The following is a 19518-nucleotide window of genomic DNA, read 5'->3' on the forward strand; positions in this document are numbered from 1 at the left end:
TGCCCCCGAACAGAGAAAGCCATAAGCCAGCCAACAAACCAGCTACAAAGACCCTCACAAGGGTGGCCTTAAAGGAAACATCCAGAAAGAGGCCTGAGCCTGCCTAGGGTGCTGTCCCTGCTGTGCGGAACTGCCAGAACTCTACAGATGGAGCAGGCTGCGGCCAACTTCCCCAGCGTTTGCAAATCCTGCATCTTAATTAGTTCCCTACTGTCTTTGTACATGGCCCACATTTTAATAGTCTCGGGCTCCTTCCACCATTTGCTCTCTGATGCTTGATGTGATTTCTCTTCTCCCCAAGACAGTTCCCCCGGCTCCTCCAACACCCTCCTGTCCAGGAACAGCTTAAGGAACGCTGATGTGCCAAGCATGTAGGTTGAGATTGATGGGGCTGTCGGCAGGCTCCAGTGCCCCCCAGCTCTCCCCCTCTGCCAGGCACTCCTTAGATGGATGAGTCAGTGGGGGGGGGTTGGGCACAGGGGAGGGGTGAAGAAGAGACAAGGACAGCCTGGAGCTAGGTGTGAGCCAGTGGCCAGTGTGACCTTCTGCTGGGCCTGCACGGATGCTGCCGTGTCCTTCCAAGGGAGAAGGACATGGGCTCCCACCCCCATCTGTCAGTGTTTATCTGCCTGTGTGTGTGGGGTGCCTGAGCTTGGTATGGCTAGGAGAATAGATTCCTTCAAGTGCATCAGGGGAAATGACCTGTCATTTATCTCTTTCCTGCGATGTCAGAGCCTGCAGCCATCTATCCCAGGTGCCTGCATGAGCTGCCTCTTCTGCTCTTGGTGGCCCCAGGGGTAAGGCAGCTGGGGAGAGGTGGGCAGGCCTCCAGTCCACTTCATGTTGCAACTGTCTATGTCCCTGGGACCTGCTCCTGGGCTACCCTTAGGTCTCAGGGGCAGAATTGGGGTTGACAGAATTTAAGCATCCTTGTTACTGCTTGTGTTCTTGGCAAGGGACACAGGCCTACAGCTGGAGGTGGGCAGGGTAGTCAGATGGCCGCTACAGTTTCCAAAGCTTCATTTTATAGATGGGCCAGAGAGCCATGTTTAGAGAAGGGGCTATACACCTCAGAGTCACTTAAGTCTGCCATTGCCCCAGCACCTCCTGTACCTCTCTCTCCTCACTGACAGGTAGAGGGCAGGGACCCATCTTCTTCATCCGCATCACTAGCAGCCAGCATCAGGCCTGGTGCAGAAGGATGATAAGAATTTGTTAAATGATGCTGGGAGACCATACTGAGCCCTCACATGTCCTTTCATGGATGAGGGAAGCTAAGAGAGGGAGGAGAAGCCTTGGCCGAGCTGGGCTTCCTGTCCAGCTCCATCATTGTCCTGAGTCTCTATTTAGTTATAGGTGGTAGACCCTTTGTAGTGTTCTTTTCTCTTCTCATAATCTATTGGAGAAAAACCACTGAGTAGATATCTCAAGGCCTGGCTTCAAGCTCAGACTCCCCCAGTCACTAGCTTTGGGAGCTTGGGTTAGTTATCTGGATGATCTGAACTTGATTCTTCACATGTGAAACGTGGATAATGGTCGCTTCTTAGGGGCATTCTAAGGGTCATGTGGTAGGGAGGCAGTGTGAGGAGGCACAGCGATGTTGCCCCTCCAGACACTGGAGAGAGCCCAGGGGCCTCCACTAACTCTGTGATACTCCTCAGTATCAGTGACGAGACTGCTGCAGGCAGCTTGCCGCACTGCTGGGAAATTGCACTCTGACTGGTCTGGAGCAGGAACACATCACACCTCTGAGTTTTCCCCCAAAGCCTCATTCTAGCATCTTCTATATTGAGGAGACTGTGGCCCCACTGTCTGCTGTCACTGTAGCTGCTGTCCTGTGGTGTGCTAGGGCAGATAGCTGCAATGTGATATGTTTTCAGGCCCATTTGCCCAAGCCTGCCTTCTGCTGGTTCTCTTTCTTCTTGGGGGAACCATTGCTCTGTGGACTTGCCCAGATAAGGATCCACACCTTGGTTTCCCCTAGAATTGAATATCTGGTCTTGGGGTAGGTTTGCTATGTAGGGAAGTCCCCTTGCTTGGGGACTAGGGGACTCCTGCCCACTGCAGTCTGGATGGGTCCGACAAGGAGAATCTAAGGTCCTCGAGGACAGGGCTTTGTCCCTGTTCTGCCAGCTCCCTTCCAGCACAGACTTATCCTGGGGCTCTGTGTGTAGTATAGAACCTCCTAACCGGTCTTCCCATTTCTGCGCCTCCTTCAGGGAGACCATTGCTATATGGGCATTATCCTGCCATCCTTGGCTCAAAACCTCCTGTGGCTCTCCCTCAAACTCAGGGTGGAAGCCGATACTCTTGCTGCCACCTGTGCAGCACTTCAGAGTCCCTATGACTCTGTGAGCTGCCCGGTGAGTCCTGGACTCGCTGTGTGTGTTCCAGGCAAATAGCAGCTTCAGGGCACAGGCGCAAATGGCTCCCTGCCTGTGATGTCAGAGGTGTCAGAGCAGGCTCCTTCTCACCTTCTCTTCCAGGTCTGCGCTCTCCTGGCCATGTTGAGAAGGATCTCTGCCTCCCTGTCATCCCACATGCCACTGCAGACTTTACTCACTCATTTCTTATATCCCTCCCCACCCATGGCATCTCTTAGGAACTTGAATGTAAGTTCCACGAAGGCAGGGATTTTTGCCTCATCCACAGCTGTGTCCCAAGTACCTGGGGCGGCCTGGTACACAGTCATATTTGCCAAATAAACAAACAAACAGGTACCTTCTACCCTGCTGCTGGAGTCTCCTCCACAGCGGCTGGGACTGGACCTGCCCTGGCATTGGGGCAGGGCCCATGTCTCTGCTTGGAGCTCTGTTCATTCTCTACATCTTCTGTCCCTTTACCTGCTCCAGATTCAGCCTGGTTGTTTCTGTCCTCCCTGGGCCATACACATTCTGGGGAAAGCTGGGTCTCACCATGTCTGGTGACCTGAGAGTGTTGGAAGGCAGGGAGTTTGGGCTGAGGAGCACAGGAAGAGGAAGGGCAGGAGAGAAGCAAAGAAGGGAGCCCAACTCTGGACCATCTATGGGGCTCAGACCTTTTACAGCTGCTGTGTCATTTGGTCCTGAGCCACAGTGGGAGGTGGTCTTTGTTCTCTCCGTTTTACAGATGAGGCATTCAAAGCCAACTGTGTGGTTTAGGGTCCTAGAACTGAGATTTCATCCCCCAAACAGCCAGTTGCTTCAACTCCTTTGAACTGCATTTTACTTATTTACAGACAGGATCTCATGGAGTGTGAGCTAACCTTGAACTTGTGATATAGTCAAGGATGGTCTTGAACTCCTGATCTTTGTAAGTGTGTGTAATCACATCCATTTTATATAGTACCGGGTATGGAGCCCAGTGTTCCATTCTTGCTTGTTAGGCAAGCACTCTACCAACTGAACTACTTCTGAACTATTTAGTTTTAACTTTTCCAAGCTTTATAAAGGTATACTTGAAGTGCTGTGTGTGTGTGTGAGTGAGAGAGAGAGTGTGTGTGTGTGTGTGTGTGTGTGTGTGTGTGTGTGTGTGATCCTGGAGGTTGAACCTAAGCCCTTGGGTATGGCACAGAAGTGCTCTAGCAGTGAGCCACATTCCCACCCAACCTAATGTTTGATATTGGGGACATTGTAAAATGATTAGATAAGACTAATGAACATGTCTAGCACCTCATAGAGTTGATCTTTTTTTGTGGTGAGAACACTCAGATCTTCTCCTTCAGTAATTTTAAGTACAATAGATTATTAATAAGCAGTCACCATGCCATTCCACAGAACTCCAGAATGCATTCATCCTATCTGAATCCTTGTAATCTTCTCCAGTGGGTCCCCCACACCCTGGGAAAGGCCTCCTCCACCCAGCCTGTTCCCACCACGATGCATCTCTCTGCCCTTCCTGTACCAAGGTCCTTACTCATCCTGTGGGCTGGCCTAGTAGTGACTTCCTTTGATATCATGGATATTTCCTTGTGCCTCAGGTCCGTGGAATTGCTTCTCTGTAGTGCTAATCTCAAATTCTAGAACTTACTTACCTTACGGTGTCTACTTAGAGGAGTGTGGGCAGGTGCAGCAGGGGCCGCTGGGGGAATGATGGTTCTCTTGTTGTGTGGGTATCTTGGGATTCTAACACTAGCTGTAAAGGGCCTGAGGGCTGCACCCTGGGTAACAGGTCCTCAATGAGAACCTCTTTTATTTTAGACTTTATGAGTCATAAACCAGGAAGTCAAATGCAGCCAAGAAAAGATCTTCCTAGGGAATGAACAGATGGATTACTGGGCCTGCCACCCTTGTAGGAAATCAGGTCTCCGGTCCCTATCCCTTATCTTGTTCATTTTAATTTTTTTAAGTTTGTAATTATATTGACATACAGAAAACTCACCCAGTTTAGTGGTGAGTTCTTTGGCCTTTGCCTTTTCCAGCTTGGCAATTTGAGCCACAGATTTAGGACCCAGGACATTGCCTCCCCGGTGGCAGTGGGTCCCATCATATGTTATTGTAGTTGGTCCTAATAGCTTCCACCAGCTTAGCCAGAGTGCCCTTGTCTCCCGAGTTAACCTGTGTGAAGGCAACGGTGGTACATGTCTTCCTGTGGACCAGCCGTCCCAGCCTGGCTTTTCCCTTGATGATGCAGTAGGGGACCCCCATCTCCTAACCGTGAGCAGGCAGGAAGACCACCAGCTCAATGGGGTCCACATCGTGGGCGATCACCACCAGCTGAACCTTCTTCTCCATCAAGGTGGTGACTGTGTTGACCCCTGCTGGAAGGCCAGGTGACCTCTTAGTTGGGACGTCTCCTTTGCCAGCAGCTTTCTTTTCAGCACAGGTCAACAATATTTGCTTCTTCTCCTGCTTTGTCTCTGGCCTGTACTTGTGAGCAAACTTGAGCAGCTGGGTAGCTGTTTGCCAGTCCAGGGCCTGGGGGAGCTGGTTAATGTCAGGAGGTACTTTGAGCGGCTTACAGAGGATGGCCCTTTGCCGCTGCAACCGAATGTAACGGGGTCATTTGACGAAGCGTGTGAGATCTAGTTTGGGCTGGATGTCCTGCTCAGTGCCAAAGTTCTTAGGCCTTTTCTCAAACAAAGGATTCACCACCTTTTTGGCCTCCTGTTTCTTCATGACTGCGTGGGCTGGGGCCACCTTCTTTCTCTTGATCTTCTTTCCTTTGGGCATCTTACTCGACTGGAGAAGAGAGAAAAGACCCTATCCCTTATCTTTTCCCCTTTTGCTCCGTGAACCTGAGAGCCTGCTGGGGATAAATGGAATCCTGATTTTTAAGCTGCTTGCTCCTTGGTGTAAGTTGATGTATAAATCCAAGGACATATGATGAGCTTAACTCTTCAAAATAATAAGCACCCAGAAGAGAAAATGGCACATTTGTATTTTTAAAGAAAAACTAGAGACAGGCATTAAAAAACAACCGTGACAACAAAAACCCCTGAGCACTCACATGTTAGCAGGAGATTTTTTTTTGCTGTTGTCTGTGGGCTCCCCTCCCCACCCCCGTACCATGACTGTATCTCCAGGCCCCTGTGTCAGAGGGAGCCCATGATGGATAGACGGATGGATGCGCCTTGTCGGGGTGTTTCACCACAATTTCCCTTGGGGCAGCCTGTCTGTTGGCAGAGCCCAGCCTCCCGAAAGATGGTATCTCTTGCAAACTCGACAGCTAACAGACAGCTTCTTTCTTTGTATATTTCCCCAAAGAAGACCTGTCTTAATCTGTTTTTTTATACAGCATATTTTATTATAATCTATATATGACTTGCAGGTTCCCAGCCCTCCATCCTTAGCCTAATAATGAAGGAGAAGGAGTCAGAGGCTCAGGGAGCCTGTGACATCCAAGGCGTTTGCATTTTTAAATGACCTGGGATTTAATTACTTACTCTGCTCCCATGTCGTACTTTCAGACTCATCTTGCCTGCATCCTGTTAATGAGCTCAGTGGCTCCAACGACCCAGTGGAAGCTTTTCTTTTGGTGCATTGGGTGGCAGGCTTAGGGCACCTGTGTCAAAGCTCATGGCTTTGATCTGCACCCGAGAGGATGGCTGTTCTGTCCGGAGCCTGGGGAGAAGAAACCACAGTGCTTTTTTTCCCTCCTTTGCTTTTATTTGTGGCATGCTTTATTTCTTTTCTTTGACTTCCTATGCTTCAATCCTTGTTTGTCTAAGAGGTTTGTTCTTTCTTATTTGGAAACCGATTTGCTCCGGTTTGCACAGAAGCTGTCTCCGGTGTGATGGATCGTGCTGGAAGTCACCCAAGGAGTATCTCTGTTCCCAATTAGAAGTGGAGGCAGAGCTGCCTCCGGGTCCCAGGGAGGTGGCTGGCTTGGGTGACAGCTGCTGCCACTCTGGAGAGAGTAACGATCCATAGGTTCATATCTATGCGTATAAAATCAGGCAGATTTAAAGATGAATTATGTGTGTGTGTGTGTTGGTCCATTTTCTTTTGATGTGCAGTGTTTGATGGTTCCTGTCGGGTTATGTGGTCTCCTACTTGGTGTGAGGTTAAACAAGAGAAGCCTTTTAAAGAGTCACTGGATCCTATATCCAGATGAGCCACATTGGAAGAAAATTGAATCAGTGACATCCCCAAGGGCTCCCGTGACTGTGTGTAGTATGTATATTGTGGGAGAGCTTGGACCTGTCACCTTTCTGCCTTGATGTGCTCTGGGACCCCTCTGTGGTTAGGAGGCAGAGACTGTATCTTCTTCTGGGTTGTCTGGGGGTTGGGGTGGGGTTAGCCTTTCATTCTGACTAGGCAAGATTTACCCACAATGCTTTGCAAACAGGGTTTTCCAGAGGTCAGTCTGAGTGCTGCTCTTGGAATTGTACTCCACTGGGCATTAAGCAGGCAACATTAAAACCATGTTTAAATTCTGTCCACTTAGTGAAAGCAAAAATGTCCCTAAGCATTTCTTTTAATGCCGCAGAGCTGCTCTGTCCAGTGGGGTAGCCACTAGCCTCATGTGGCTTTGGAGCCCTCATTTGAATTTTGATGTGTTATAAGGGGATATATATATACCAGTGAGGTCTAAAAGAGTGTGAAACATCACGTCAGTTTTCAAATGTTAATTTCATATTGGAATGGTAGTATTTTGGATAGAGAAAATATGAAACTCAATTGCACCTGCTTCTTGGCTTTTTAAAACATGGCAATAGAAAATTTAGGATGATACAAGTAGCGTTTACTGGATTTCTATTGGACCATTAACATTAGTTATTAAAATTTTGGTGATAATAACTTAGAGTGTTTGTGGGGCACTTAAACTGGCCCAGGTTCTTTGCATGTATCACCCAATTTTGAACTCAAGTTTTAAATAGAATAAAACATAAAAGAATCAACATGTCTCATTTGCCACGATATTTCACACTAAATTTTGGGGTGGATCTTTTTGGAGTTTCTTTATACATACTACCTTGTTTGATTATTTTTCTACATTCTTTTAAAAAAAGTTTTTATTTGTTATATATACAATGTTCTATCTGCATGAATGTCTGCATGCCATAAGAGGGCACCGGATCTTATTACAGATGGTTGTGAGCCACCATGTGGTTGTTGGGAATTGAACTCAGCACCTCTGGAAGAGTAACCAGTGCTCTTAATCTCTGAGCCATCTCTCCAGCCCTTCTTGTTTTCAAATGCTTTATTTATTGTATGTGCATTTTGTTTTACCTGCATGTATGTCTGCGTGAGGGTGTCAAATCACTAGGAGCTGGATTACACACAGTTGTGAGCCTCTATGTGGGTGCTGGGATTCTGCAGGAGCAGAAAGTGCTCTTAACCACTGAGCCATCTCTCCAGCCCCTACCTTGTTTGAGTCTTATACCAACACTACGAGGCACATTGCCTGTATCGCCCTGTGTAGCCCATCAACAGAGATTTGGGTTAAGAAACTGCTCCAGGAAAGACTAACCAGGGTTTGGCTTCAGATCTGTTTGGAAGCAAAACTATATGAGCCAATAAAATATTTTGGCAGTTAGGGGAGAGCAATACCACCCAGTCAATGTGATGTAGAGCCCCTCTGCCTCTCTGTGCTTTGCGTTCCTCCTGAAGGGACTGGACCCCAGGTGTTACTGGCTATCCCCTGGAGCCCTTTGCCTGTCAGGAGCCCACTGCATTCCTCCTAGATTCACTTCTTGTGAGGGAGAGCCAAGTGTAGAGTGAGTGATTCAAGACGAGACGGGGGCATGGTTTGCAGGCGAGGAAGAAGGAGCTGCAGAAGGAGGAAGTTCACAGTCCATGGGAAATTCTGCATGGGTTGGGGGAGGGTTTGGTGCCCAGGAGGGTAGAGAGCTCTTGAGATTTTCTGGAAGAGCTCAGCACCATGCTGCAAACTGCCTGCAGCCTCAGCAGAGATGTGCCTCTCATCCTGAAATCTGAAATCCACAGGGAGGTCTAGGAATGCAGCAGGAATACACGACGCTTTGGAAAGAAACCTTTCCTCTCCCTGGGAAGAGAGAAGAGGCTGGTGGAAGAGCCCTTTAGCATGGTTAGGCTGGGAGTGTATGGAGCTAAAGACTGGACGTTGCCCCTCTCCAGTCCTGTCATAGACAGTAAGCAGGCTCTACGCTGAGCTGACTCATCTGTAAAATGGGATGCACCTTTCTCTTCGCTGTGATGGGGATTAGGTGGCGTCTGGCAGCCAGAACTTCTGCATGTTGGGTGTTTCTGCTTCACTAAGTCCTCTGCATGTACCCCAGGCCACCAAAGCACTGTCCTGGCATTTCCTGGGCTAGTTATTTACTGATTAGGCTATAATGAATCGGGGTTCTTGTCATGATCTTTATCATGCTTTGAGAGGTATTTGCTGGCTTTGTCACCTGCCCTTGGTGAAGTTGCTTACCTTCTCTGAGCTAGAGTGACTCCCTTATAAAAGGAGATGGAATTGGATAAGATGGCTGGATCTTCCTGCCCTAAAACACGGTGCCATTCTGGAAATTAGACACATTTATTGTCAGGAAGGCGGAATGATAAATTCACATATACACATAAGATTATTTTGCTTGAGGGCTGGTGACCAGCTGCTTGCTTGACTGAGGACAGTGCACGAGACAACACACGTGGGATTAGACATTTTGGAAGACTTTTCAGACTAGAGAGAGTAATGACATCACAGAGGGCTCATGGAGGCATACTGTTGATTCTGACACTCAACTTAACTGTACCGTCATCATACATGCCTTCCCCAACTCTGAAGTAGCTGCCCTCACCGTTTTCCTTGGTAGCACATGAGACAGTTCACAACTGTGTCTTTATTTTACATGTAACATGTTATAGCTGTATCTTTAAGTCATCCAAAGGCAGGGCTCTGCTATTATTTCGTCACCTCCTGTGTCTCTAGTTCCAGCACAGTGGTTGTCACATGACAGGTGCTCAATAGATATTAATTGGTCAATCAGATGATGGTAAAGCTTCATTGATGGTTGATCCAGTGGTTGTGTTTTTTAAAAATTACATGTATGTATTTGTGTGTGTGTATGTAGTGAATGGGTATGTGTGAGACATGGCATATGTGTGGATGTCAGAGAACAACCTGTGAAAGTCAGTTTTCTCCTTCCACCATGTAGGCTGAACTCAAGTCCTTTACCCATGGAACCTCCTTGCCAGTCCAGGTCGTGGTTCTTGATGGGTATACTGCCCCTTCCCCCATCTCTCTCTGCAAAAAAGTTCTCAAAAGAGACCTCAGATACCTTTTCCTGGGAGCTGGCCACTCCCAGGCATATTTCTTCCCTTTTAAGGATGTGGCCGTGGCCTTCTGTCAGCCTGTGTGTTTTGGTGGAGGAGACGGAAGCAGCAGGTGGCATTCCAATAGCGTCTGGAGAGAGCCTGGAGGAGCAGGCTGTGATGGTGCCATCTGTTTCCATTTGCCCTCCTGGATCCCCTTTGTCCGTATTCTGCTCTGTGCCTCAGAAAAAGCTGACTTAGGTGGGCCACATGGGCAGAGCCCATTGTCTGCTGGCTTTGGCTTGAAGCTGGCCAATGTGAGAGGAGATGGAAGATGAGAGGAAGAAGACAGCGCCAAGCATTGGTTCCTGGGTTTCCCAGGCTTTCAGTTCCTATGCATCAAGCCCCAGTTGCTATGTAGGACTTCGGCAAGGACCCCTCCCCCTGCCCCGTCTCTCTAGAGCAGCGGAAGGATGGCTCCCTGGCTCTGTCACTGTCACTATTCCTCATTGACTCACTTTGTCTGTCCACATTTCTGTCAACGAGTCCTACTTTAAATGTTTGATTCTCCCACATGAATGAAAGATTGATTAGCTGCTGAGGGCCACACATCTTATCCCCCCCACCCCAGTGTGTGTGTGTGTGTGTGTGTGTGTGTGTGTGTGTGTGTGTGTGTAGGTGAGGTCTGGGATCAAGGAGAGATTGAAGGAAAACTATAGTTTACTATATATAGTAAACCAAAATATCACTTAATATCTTAGTTTTCTGTCCTTAGAAAAAGTTAAAATTCTCTGTCAAGAGTTTGGAGAGCTCTTTGGGTTTGGGAAGCATCTCAGGTTTGGGGAGCATCTCAGGGTAGAGTTAGAAGTTCACTTTGGTCTCTCTCAGGGGCAGCCTGCCTATAGCAGTATCTTTGCTTTGCTGGCCCAGTATATTAGCCTCCTATGGCTGTAAGAGAACACCTGATGTATTAACTTGCAAGGAGAATGGTTTATTTTGGCTTACAGTTTTCAAGACTCTATTCCCTAGCCAGGCAGACCCAGTTTTGGGACTTCCCCAGATATCAGTGGTGGAGAGTGTGTACCTGGAACAACTGCTTGCCTCATGATAGGAAAGAGAGAAGAGAGAAAGAGATCGGGTTGGACAGTCCCTTTCATGGATATAACCCTAATGGACTAAGGACATTTTCCACTAGTACCCATCTCCTAAAGGTTCCTCCATCTCTCAATAGTGACAACCCGGGACTTTTAACACATGACCGTTGAGGAGTGTCTGTGTCTGAACTATAGCACCCACTGATTCATAGGCCCAGCAAGATAACTACTAATGTCTGTAGAAATATGCCCTACAGTTCTACTTTACTGATTTCTCCAGGTTTGGGAGCACTGGAACGCTTCCTACAGTTTTCTCGGCATGGCCTCCTACTCTGTTGCTCTGGCATGTTGGACATTACTGCCTTTCCTTTCCCATTGCTTTGGGGTCTCTGTGAACAGCCTCTCTGAGGCTGAGTTGATGCAAACAGCCTCTCTGAGGCTGAGAGCTTTCTGTGGAACAAAGCAGAGCTGGGCAGCCAGCATGACCAAGGGAGACCTTGAAGACAGTAGGAACCAGACATTGCTGTTGTGCTTGAACATTGTCAAAAACCCCGCGGTCCTGGGCATTTCTCTTTGTAGATGGAAAAATGGGCTCCAGGCTCCTTGAGCATCTACTAAGTCATATCCCCAGAATGGCAGAAGCAGGGCTGAGACTCAGGCAGTTTGATCCTACCTCTAGAGGGCATCCTCTCTGTTCTGCCTCAGTTTGCCCCAGGGAGTGGGTAGGGTTGAGCTCTTCTCTGGGACTGAGTGAGCAGTGGTGGAAATGCCGTACCTAACCCCAGTGTTCCATGGTCCTGTTCGTCAAGAGGCAACGACATAAGTTGTTTGAGAGCTACCTAAGAACTCTGCATGTTCCCAAAGACCATTCTTGTCTCATCCACTTCTGGTGACTGACCTGCTTGTCCATGTTGGCTTTACAGAAGTAGAGTTACCCCTGAAGAAAGACGGCTTCACCTCTGAGAGTACCACATTGGAAGCCCTGCTTCGTGGTGAGGGAGTGGAGAAGAAGGTGGATGCCAGAGAGGAGGAAAGCATCCAGGAAATACAGGTACCCTGCACCTGCCGCAGAGCCCCTAAGCATCACCACTGGCACCTCCCTGCCTCTTAGGGGCAGGGCTGCCTCTGTGTTTCGAGGTCCTTGTGATACCATTTCCAGGAAGTTTAGAACTTCTTTTGAATAGAAAGCATCCCTCCACCCCAGGGGAAAAAAACTGTTCCCTCCAATCTGTTCCCTGGTCTCCCTGTATCTGTACTCTAAAGGTATCCCCTGAGCAGTCTGAGCTTCAGGTATTGGGCTGAGTCCCGAAGACATAATGGGACCAGGGTAGACTGAGTCCTTGCCTTTGTGGAATGAACAGTCCATCATTTAGACTTAAGAGTTGGGGCCCCTGCTTCACCTCTGTCCATTTCATTACACCCCAGTCTGAGCTCCAACTCACTAGATCTCTCAGCCCCTCCCAACACCACCTACCAATCCTCCAAGGCAGCCTGGTCACCCCCTTAGACAGGGACAGTTGCGCCCACTACCCTCTGTGCACAACACCTGTAAAGCTCTAAAATACCACTATGACAGTGGGCACCTACTGCTTCTTATCCTCAGTATATCTCCAATCCCTGTAATCTAATACTCTGTTGGGTGCAGAACATTATAATAACATCAATTAATCCTGATATAATATTATTAATAATGAAATATAATTAAATTATATCTTGATTAAGTTGTATATTAAATTTTTATATCTTTGGCATACATCTCATATTCATTCATTTTGTATTCAATTTGGCATTTAATTTGATTTGTTCACCAATTTATTAAAATCTTCATTAATAACAATAGTAATAACAATAATAATAAATAGCATTTTGGTGCTTTATAAATATATGTGTGTCAGGGACTGTGGTGTGTTCACTGTGATGTGCTCAGTGCTTGTTCATGCCAACATGGAGTTGGCTTTCCATAAAGATGCTGGGAACATGGAGTTGGCTTTCCATAAAGATGCTGGGAACATGGAGTTGGCTTTCCATAAAGATGCTGGGTGCGTCCTAATCTGTCTTCCTCCGCCCTTTCAGTGGGAAGATAAATGGCCAAATCTTTTCTACTTAGTTGCCACCACCTGATACATTTGCCTTCTATTTCCATAAGCTGTAGCCCTCGTGGAGATCCTTGCCAGTTTGGACTTAGCAACCCTGGGCTCATCTTTGATGCTCCTGTCTGTTTCACACCCAGCATCCCATGCGTCAGCAATGCTGTCTACAGTGTCATTAGGAGGAATCAATGTCCCATGTCCCATTGTCCCATATTGACGCTGCAACGATAAATGGCACACTTGTTGAGGGTATAGGAAACTGTTTATTGTAGAAATTACTCACAAGAGAAAACGGGCAACCCAGATGAGTCAAGTAGTTCCCCGCCCCCACCGAACCGGAAGCCGAAAAGAGGGCGAGAGCCTCTGCTGCTTGTTATTCCTTCCTCCCTCCGAACATGCCTCTAGCCACGCCCAAAAGTGGGCCTGGCTAGTGGCGTAGTTCACTGCCCTGTCTCTAGTCATGTCCAAAGTGGGTGTGGTTAGTGGCACTGTTCTGCCCTTTCGTTACCATATCCATATGCATCTCTAGAGTACAACGTGGCTAATGGCGGAGTCCTAAGTTTCCCCCTACACCATATATCCCTCTTGATACCTTGGTCACCCCGCCCTTGCTCCTGATCGGAACTCCTGATCGCCTTCTCAATGGTTTCTCCACTCATGCCCCAGAAAGTTTTAAAAACACAGATCTCTTTAAAAACGGAGAGGAAAGTAAAGGGATTTCTTATCTTCCCTATCTCCCCAAACTTAACCTCTCCCATTGTCAACATCATCCACATTTGTTTCCATCAGTGAGCTGCCTTCAACAGGGCTTTCTCCCCCAGAATCCACAGTTTATGTTAATGTTTACTTTTGGCATACCACATGACATGCTGTGTGCTCGGACAAACATATAATGCTATGACTCCATCATGCATGGTGTGATACATGTAAATTTCACAGCCCTAACCCAACGGTGCCCTGCTACTCATCCCTCCACTCCCAGTCCCCAGACACAACTGTCTTTCCCACCCCATAGTCTAGCTGTGCAGGTAGCCTTTGCAGATTGGCTTCTGTCACCAAACACACACGGACTCTTTCTCCATGGCTCTTCATGATGTCATAGCTCATTTCCTTTTAGGGTTGAACACTAGTCCTCTGAGAGGATGGACGACCAGAGGGGAGGGAACCCCTTCTGTGGCTGCTCACACCTGAGTAAAAACAAGGGCCTCTTACCTCTCTCGGATGGGACATGCCCTGGTGGTTTGTCTGTGTGGGAAGTCCTTCCCTAGACATGGGGCGGACTCTCATCTCACCTTTGGATGCCTTGACTGCTGTGATTAATGCCATACCCTGCACCATCTTGTTCCTGTATTCTGCTTTTCTTTTTTTCTTTTCATATTGTGCTTATCACCATTTAGTATTCTCTGAATTTTGTTTTTTGTGATATTTATTCTCCTGGTGTAATGTAAACCCACACAAGGTGGGAAGCCTTTGACTAACTTCCTCCCTAATACACCTTAAACACACACACTCAGCTCGATACATAGGCGCACAGTAAATGCTTGCTTGAGAGGATGACTGGGGGGCCAAGATTCTGATCCTCCCTCTGTCCCACATGCCACCTCCTTCCTAATTTATCTTTTGTTTCCACTAAGTAAGTCCAGCGTGGTAGCCATGGGCTTCTTGGGCTTCTCCTTTCTGCTTTAGGCTAGCATTCAGACTCAGTGTCTCCTCTTCCTCAGCCTTCTCCCTCTGAGCTTCTGGTCTACTGCGTTTTCTTCCACCTACACCGATTCCAGTCAGTGGTTAGGGCCAGACCCAGCACCACCTTTCACATCAACCCTTTCCTGGTCCCTCATAACCAGAGCAGACTCTTTTTATCTTAGGAGTTTGGGACACTTCCCACGTTCTTCTGTGTGTGTGTGTGTGTGTGTGTGTGTGTGTGTGTGTGTGTGTGTGTGTAGCTAGTCATGCGTTAGTCCCTGTGTTTGGAGTTGAAGAGTTTGAAGAAAGGTGTATCATCTCTGTATGACCCCGCTGCCCTGTTGTTAGTATTTTTGCTCCATTAATGGACTTGGATGGAATCAGTGATTTATTCAGAACCAGTACCCAGAAGCCTGGATACCTGGTGACATATGGCCCCTCTCCTGTAAAGCTGGGAACAAGTCTGAGCTGATTTCACGTGGCTCTGCGCCAGGATGCATGTTGTCACTGTATTGCCGTCATTGCATCAGGCCTGGTGCCGTCAGTGTGGCCACCAGTGCACAGCATGGGACTTTGCGGTCCAGGTTGTATGAAGCTGAAAGTAGCCATGAACCACTTGAGTTTAAGTTCTCTTTGACTTTGCATTGCAAAACTACACATATGATAAATTGACTTTTTTGTTCATCACTGACTCATATATGCATTTGACTGATAGAAGAACTTCTTTTGAACAGGGAGTGGGGTGCTGCGGTTACTCGAATTTGATTGTGTCATGCAGTTAGAAAAAAAAGTGAACAAACAAGAGAATTAGTGTTTTGGGTAAATGAAGGCCAGTAGTAGGAAGAAGCATTAGAGGGCAGAACGTAGGCAGTATGCTAAGGGATGTGGGTGTCACCACAGTCCTGTGGGATGCTGGGCCAGCTATGTAAGATCTCTGGAGTGACAGCTCTGACACAGGTCAGCGCCCATCTTGTCCAGTGAACAGACAGAAGACCCTGTGGTCAGACTACAGTGGTGGGGGTGGGGAGGCAGGCTAGGTGGGCAGAAGCCAGATCCCTCAGGCCTCAGGAGACCTAGTTGTGGCTCTTATGGCTTCATCCGGAATGAAAAGGAAGCCATTTGGAGCGTTTTGACCAGGGCAATGAGTTTAGATTTCTTAAAGATTCCTCCCCTTCCTGGCCTGCATGGAGGAGAGATGGTGCTGGGGACAGTGGTCAAACTGACCAGTTAGGAGATGCTTCCTCTCTCCATCTCTCCCTCTCTCCCCCTCCTCCCCACTTCCTTCCATCCTTTCTTCCTCTCTCCTTCCTTTCTTTATCCCTCTTCACTGTTAAAAACAAGCACAAATCATTGTCACCATTACAATAAAGGCTATTTAGAGTAATAGTATGGAAAGTTGTTTTCAAATGTATCTGTTTTTCGGATGTCTATGGACAGGGGCTGTCAGTCTGTAACAGGAGGTTAAAGAGTCAGTTATGTTGGACGTCCCTCCCTGTCCTTCATTCCTACATCCCGACTCTGCTCACCTTCTTTAGTCCCAGCATGGCTTTGTTTGTTAGGAACTCCCAATTCCTCCCATGGAACAAGGTGGGTAAGTTGGATAGAGAGGCTTCTGGAGTTACAAGCTGATGTCAAGTGGGATGGAAACTTGGAGAAATCAGTTTGGTCCTGGACCAAGAGACCATAAGACACTTAGGGACCTGACCAGTGGCCTTCATCTATTTTTTGTCTTCTAGCCCAGAATCCATGTTGTGTGAAATGTTTCTTCTCATGAAATATGACAGAGGCATCAGAAATGTACTGAGATGCTAGAGGTAATGGCCTTTAGATATCAGCAGTTGGAACTTGCTGTGATTAAATGACTTCAAGACCTGGGAAGTTTGTAAGACTCAGTCAACAGCAGTAGTTACATTGGCACCTTGTATTCATCCTATGATTTTTACCCAAGTGGCTTGACCTGTGATCCCACTGTAAGGTCAGAAAGCCAAAAGGCTTACTCTGGACCCTGGTCAACATCTAGCTACGGACCAGCGGCCCTGTCCAGCAAACATTTCTCTTTGATGTTGAAGGTTGGCTGAGCTATCTGTAAGTGCTGTGACTCAGTTAGGGTTACTATTTCTGTGATGAAACATCATGACCAAGGCTACTTGTAGAAGAAAGCATTTAATTGGGACCTTGCTTACAATTTCAGAGGGTGAGTCCATGATCATCTTGGCAAGCAGTGTGTCATTGGGCAGGCAGGCATGAGAGCTTATATTCCAATGCACAGGCAGAGAGAGAAGGAGTAGGCCTCGTATTGGTAACCCTAACCCTAACCCTAAACACAGTTCAACTAACTAGGAACCAGACATTCAAACCTATGAGGGCCATTCTCATTCAAACCACCATCAGCTGCTGAGAAGCAGTCATGAGACATGTTTTATGTCCTTTGGAAGGACTAGGTGGCCAGCAGTAACCTAGAAACTGTGACTAGAGTGTGATGTCCTGGTAACCGCCTCTTGGACATTCTGTTTTGGAGACAAGTTACAGAGGCGCTATCCCAGAGTTCATCTGAGCAATAATGGTGACATCAGACTGCATGGGCAGCACACGCCACTTTCTAAGCCCATTTATATATAGTTGGTGCAACTTCTGCACCACCATCGCCAACCACCACCACAAGCTGTAGCCCTGTGCCATATGCTTACGCTAACCCTCCGGCTTCATCTTTGCCATCTTACCCAAAACCATTGAGCGCTGGTCACGCTCCCACTGGACAAGCCATGCTCCCAGAACTGCTTCGCCAGCTCTTGCTGGTCTAGAACCTCCTCCGCCCTTTCTGTCAAGCTGGAAGTGTGTCCGGGTTGCTCTCATTCATTCTCTGCTCATCTCCTTCCACACCTCCTTGCTCTCTGCCCCAGCCTCGGCAAAGCCTCCTTCGATGTTCAGATCCGGCCAAGTTCTCTAGGAGCACCCTCTCACACACCACGAACTTCTCTCTCACAATCACTACAACAATGGGGCTTAGCCAGTTGCATACGTTGTTTAAATCCATCTTCTTTTAGTGCACTGTAAAGTCTTCTTGAGGCCAGGACTGTAGCCTTTATTTTTAGAGTAGAGCCTACGTGTAGTCAGCATTGGACACATGCTTATTGACACATGCTGGTTTTTAGTTGGATAAGAAGAGGCACAAAACAATGTATCGCTCAAGGCCACATAAGTGAGCTCATGAAAAGTTCCTCCCACCCGTGGTCCCTGACATGGACTCTGTGGACTCCGAGACCATTCCTTCATATCCTGCTTTCTGGCAGCAACAGGGTCCTCTATGCTCCTTTGGCCCACTCTAGACCTGGAGGTGCACCCCCTGCCTCTCCCCTTTCCTCCTGTGGAGGCAATGAAGCGCTTGGATCCTGCCTGAAGTGTCTGTTGTACCTGAGAAATCTCAGCAGCAAGGGCTAGGGCATGAGTGGGAAGCTAAGCTCACCAACCCGACCTTACCCTGGTCACGGCTTTCATGGCTTTGCTGGATGACTGTGAATAGTCGAAACTGTTTTCAGCCCCAGTTTATGCACATTTAAAATGAAAACTGGCTCTGTGTTGCCATGATCTGAGGGCTATTAGAAGGAACTCATTTGAATTTATGAACTTATGGCTTGATTATAAGTCATGGGCTGTGATGAAAATCTGTTATCTCCCCCATCCCCACCCTAGACAGAGTTGCACACATAACCTTGGCTGGCCTTAGGTTTACTGTGTAACTAAGGATGGTCTTGAACTCCTGCTCCTTCTATGCTGGGATTACAGGCATGTCCCAGTAACACCCTGATGAAAATTTATTTTTCTTAGAAACAACCCCACAGCATAATAAGGCTGTATTTTGGCCAGTTGGACAGGGAGTTCCATGCTTTCGTCAAGCAAGGCAGAGCTTCACAGAGGCAGAGAAGGGAGAAATGGCTTTTTAAATGCTGAGGTGGCTCTTTAGAAATAAAAGAACATGTCATATTAAAGACAACTGATTTAATAAGGCACCTTGGTCCCAATGGAAAAGCATTCTTATGCTCTCGCCAAAAACCCCTTTTTCTGGTAGTGGGGGGTGTAAAAAGAGTCGAGGAAGGGCAATGTTCTGGCAGGATTTGGTTGGAAGAGGCCTGAGAGCTTGAAAGAGTATTGGTTGTACTGAGACTTCCAACTTGTATGTGGGCAGCGGCAGCACTTTCGCCTTGCTGAAGAACAAAACCCCAGAACACCCCCAAACTACCCTTTGATGTTTCTTGCTCCTGCGTTTCATCTCTCAAGTCCTGTATTTGATTTTCTTGTCATTTCAGAGGGTTTTGGAAAATGACGAAAATGTAGAAGAAGGGAATGAAGAGGAGGATTTGGAAGAGGACATTCCCAAGCGCAAGAACAGGACCAGAGGACGGGTAAGTGGAGGGAGGCCACAAGGGAGGGACGCCAAGGCCTGGCAAGCTATCAGTCCCCGCTGGAGTTGGTTCTAATCCACTGCATACCTGAATAGACATTCCTCATGAAGACTGCTCTGAGGAAGACTCTGGGGGCATCCCAGGCTGGGCGTTTCTAGAAAGTCCTAAGCTGGCAAGAGGGAGGAAAGGAAGCAGAGGTCACACCTAGGGGCTTCGGAGGGTGAGGAGGATTTTCTGAGACTCTGCTATGAGAGGAGTTTCTTGCCTTGCTGATCCTGGGGTTTTCCCAGAATGACAGGATTGGGACACCTGCCTTGGGACATGCTTCCCTGGGCAGGGAGAGTAGAAGCTGGTTAGGGAAGCAGGCTGCCTGTGGCCGGTGGTCCCCTGAATGAATTTTACGTGAACTTTAGATGAATAAGAGATGAACAAGAAAGAGGTCAGAGGCGGGAACGGCAGAGAGACCCTGATGGGGAGAAAGAAAACCCTGGCTAGTTCTGATGGGGCAGGGAGCTGACCAAGGCTGGGCTTTCAGATGTTCTATTTGATTCTCCAGGGACTTGTTCAGCAAAGTGTTCTGTGATCTCCTTTGGAGCTATCCAAGGGC

The 19518-nt window shown here is 47.8% G+C and overlaps 1 protein-coding gene and 1 pseudogene across 4 annotated transcripts in view; one reads left to right on the forward strand and one right to left on the reverse strand.

Moving 5' to 3' along the window:
* Dpf3 (double PHD fingers 3) overlaps positions 1-19518 on the forward strand; it is a 262723-nt gene that overhangs the window by 141055 nt on the left and 102150 nt on the right. For all 4 annotated transcript variants that reach the window (XR_005876221.1, XM_021228767.2, XM_040742790.1 and 1 more), the window contains exons 4-5: positions 11662-11789; positions 18816-18911. Coding sequence is in view for 3 of the 4 variants with exons in the window: in XM_021228767.2 (XP_021084426.1) it covers positions 11662-11789; positions 18816-18911 (224 nt within the window). In the remaining variant the exon portion in view is untranslated. The remainder of the gene's footprint in view (positions 1-11661; positions 11790-18815; positions 18912-19518) is intronic.
* On the reverse strand, positions 4436-5150 carry LOC106021354 (annotated as a pseudogene).

This window comes from Mesocricetus auratus, unplaced genomic scaffold, assembly GCF_017639785.1.
Source record: "Mesocricetus auratus isolate SY011 unplaced genomic scaffold, BCM_Maur_2.0 Super-Scaffold_15014, whole genome shotgun sequence".
In the NCBI taxonomy this organism is placed as follows: Eukaryota; Metazoa; Chordata; class Mammalia; order Rodentia; family Cricetidae; genus Mesocricetus; species Mesocricetus auratus.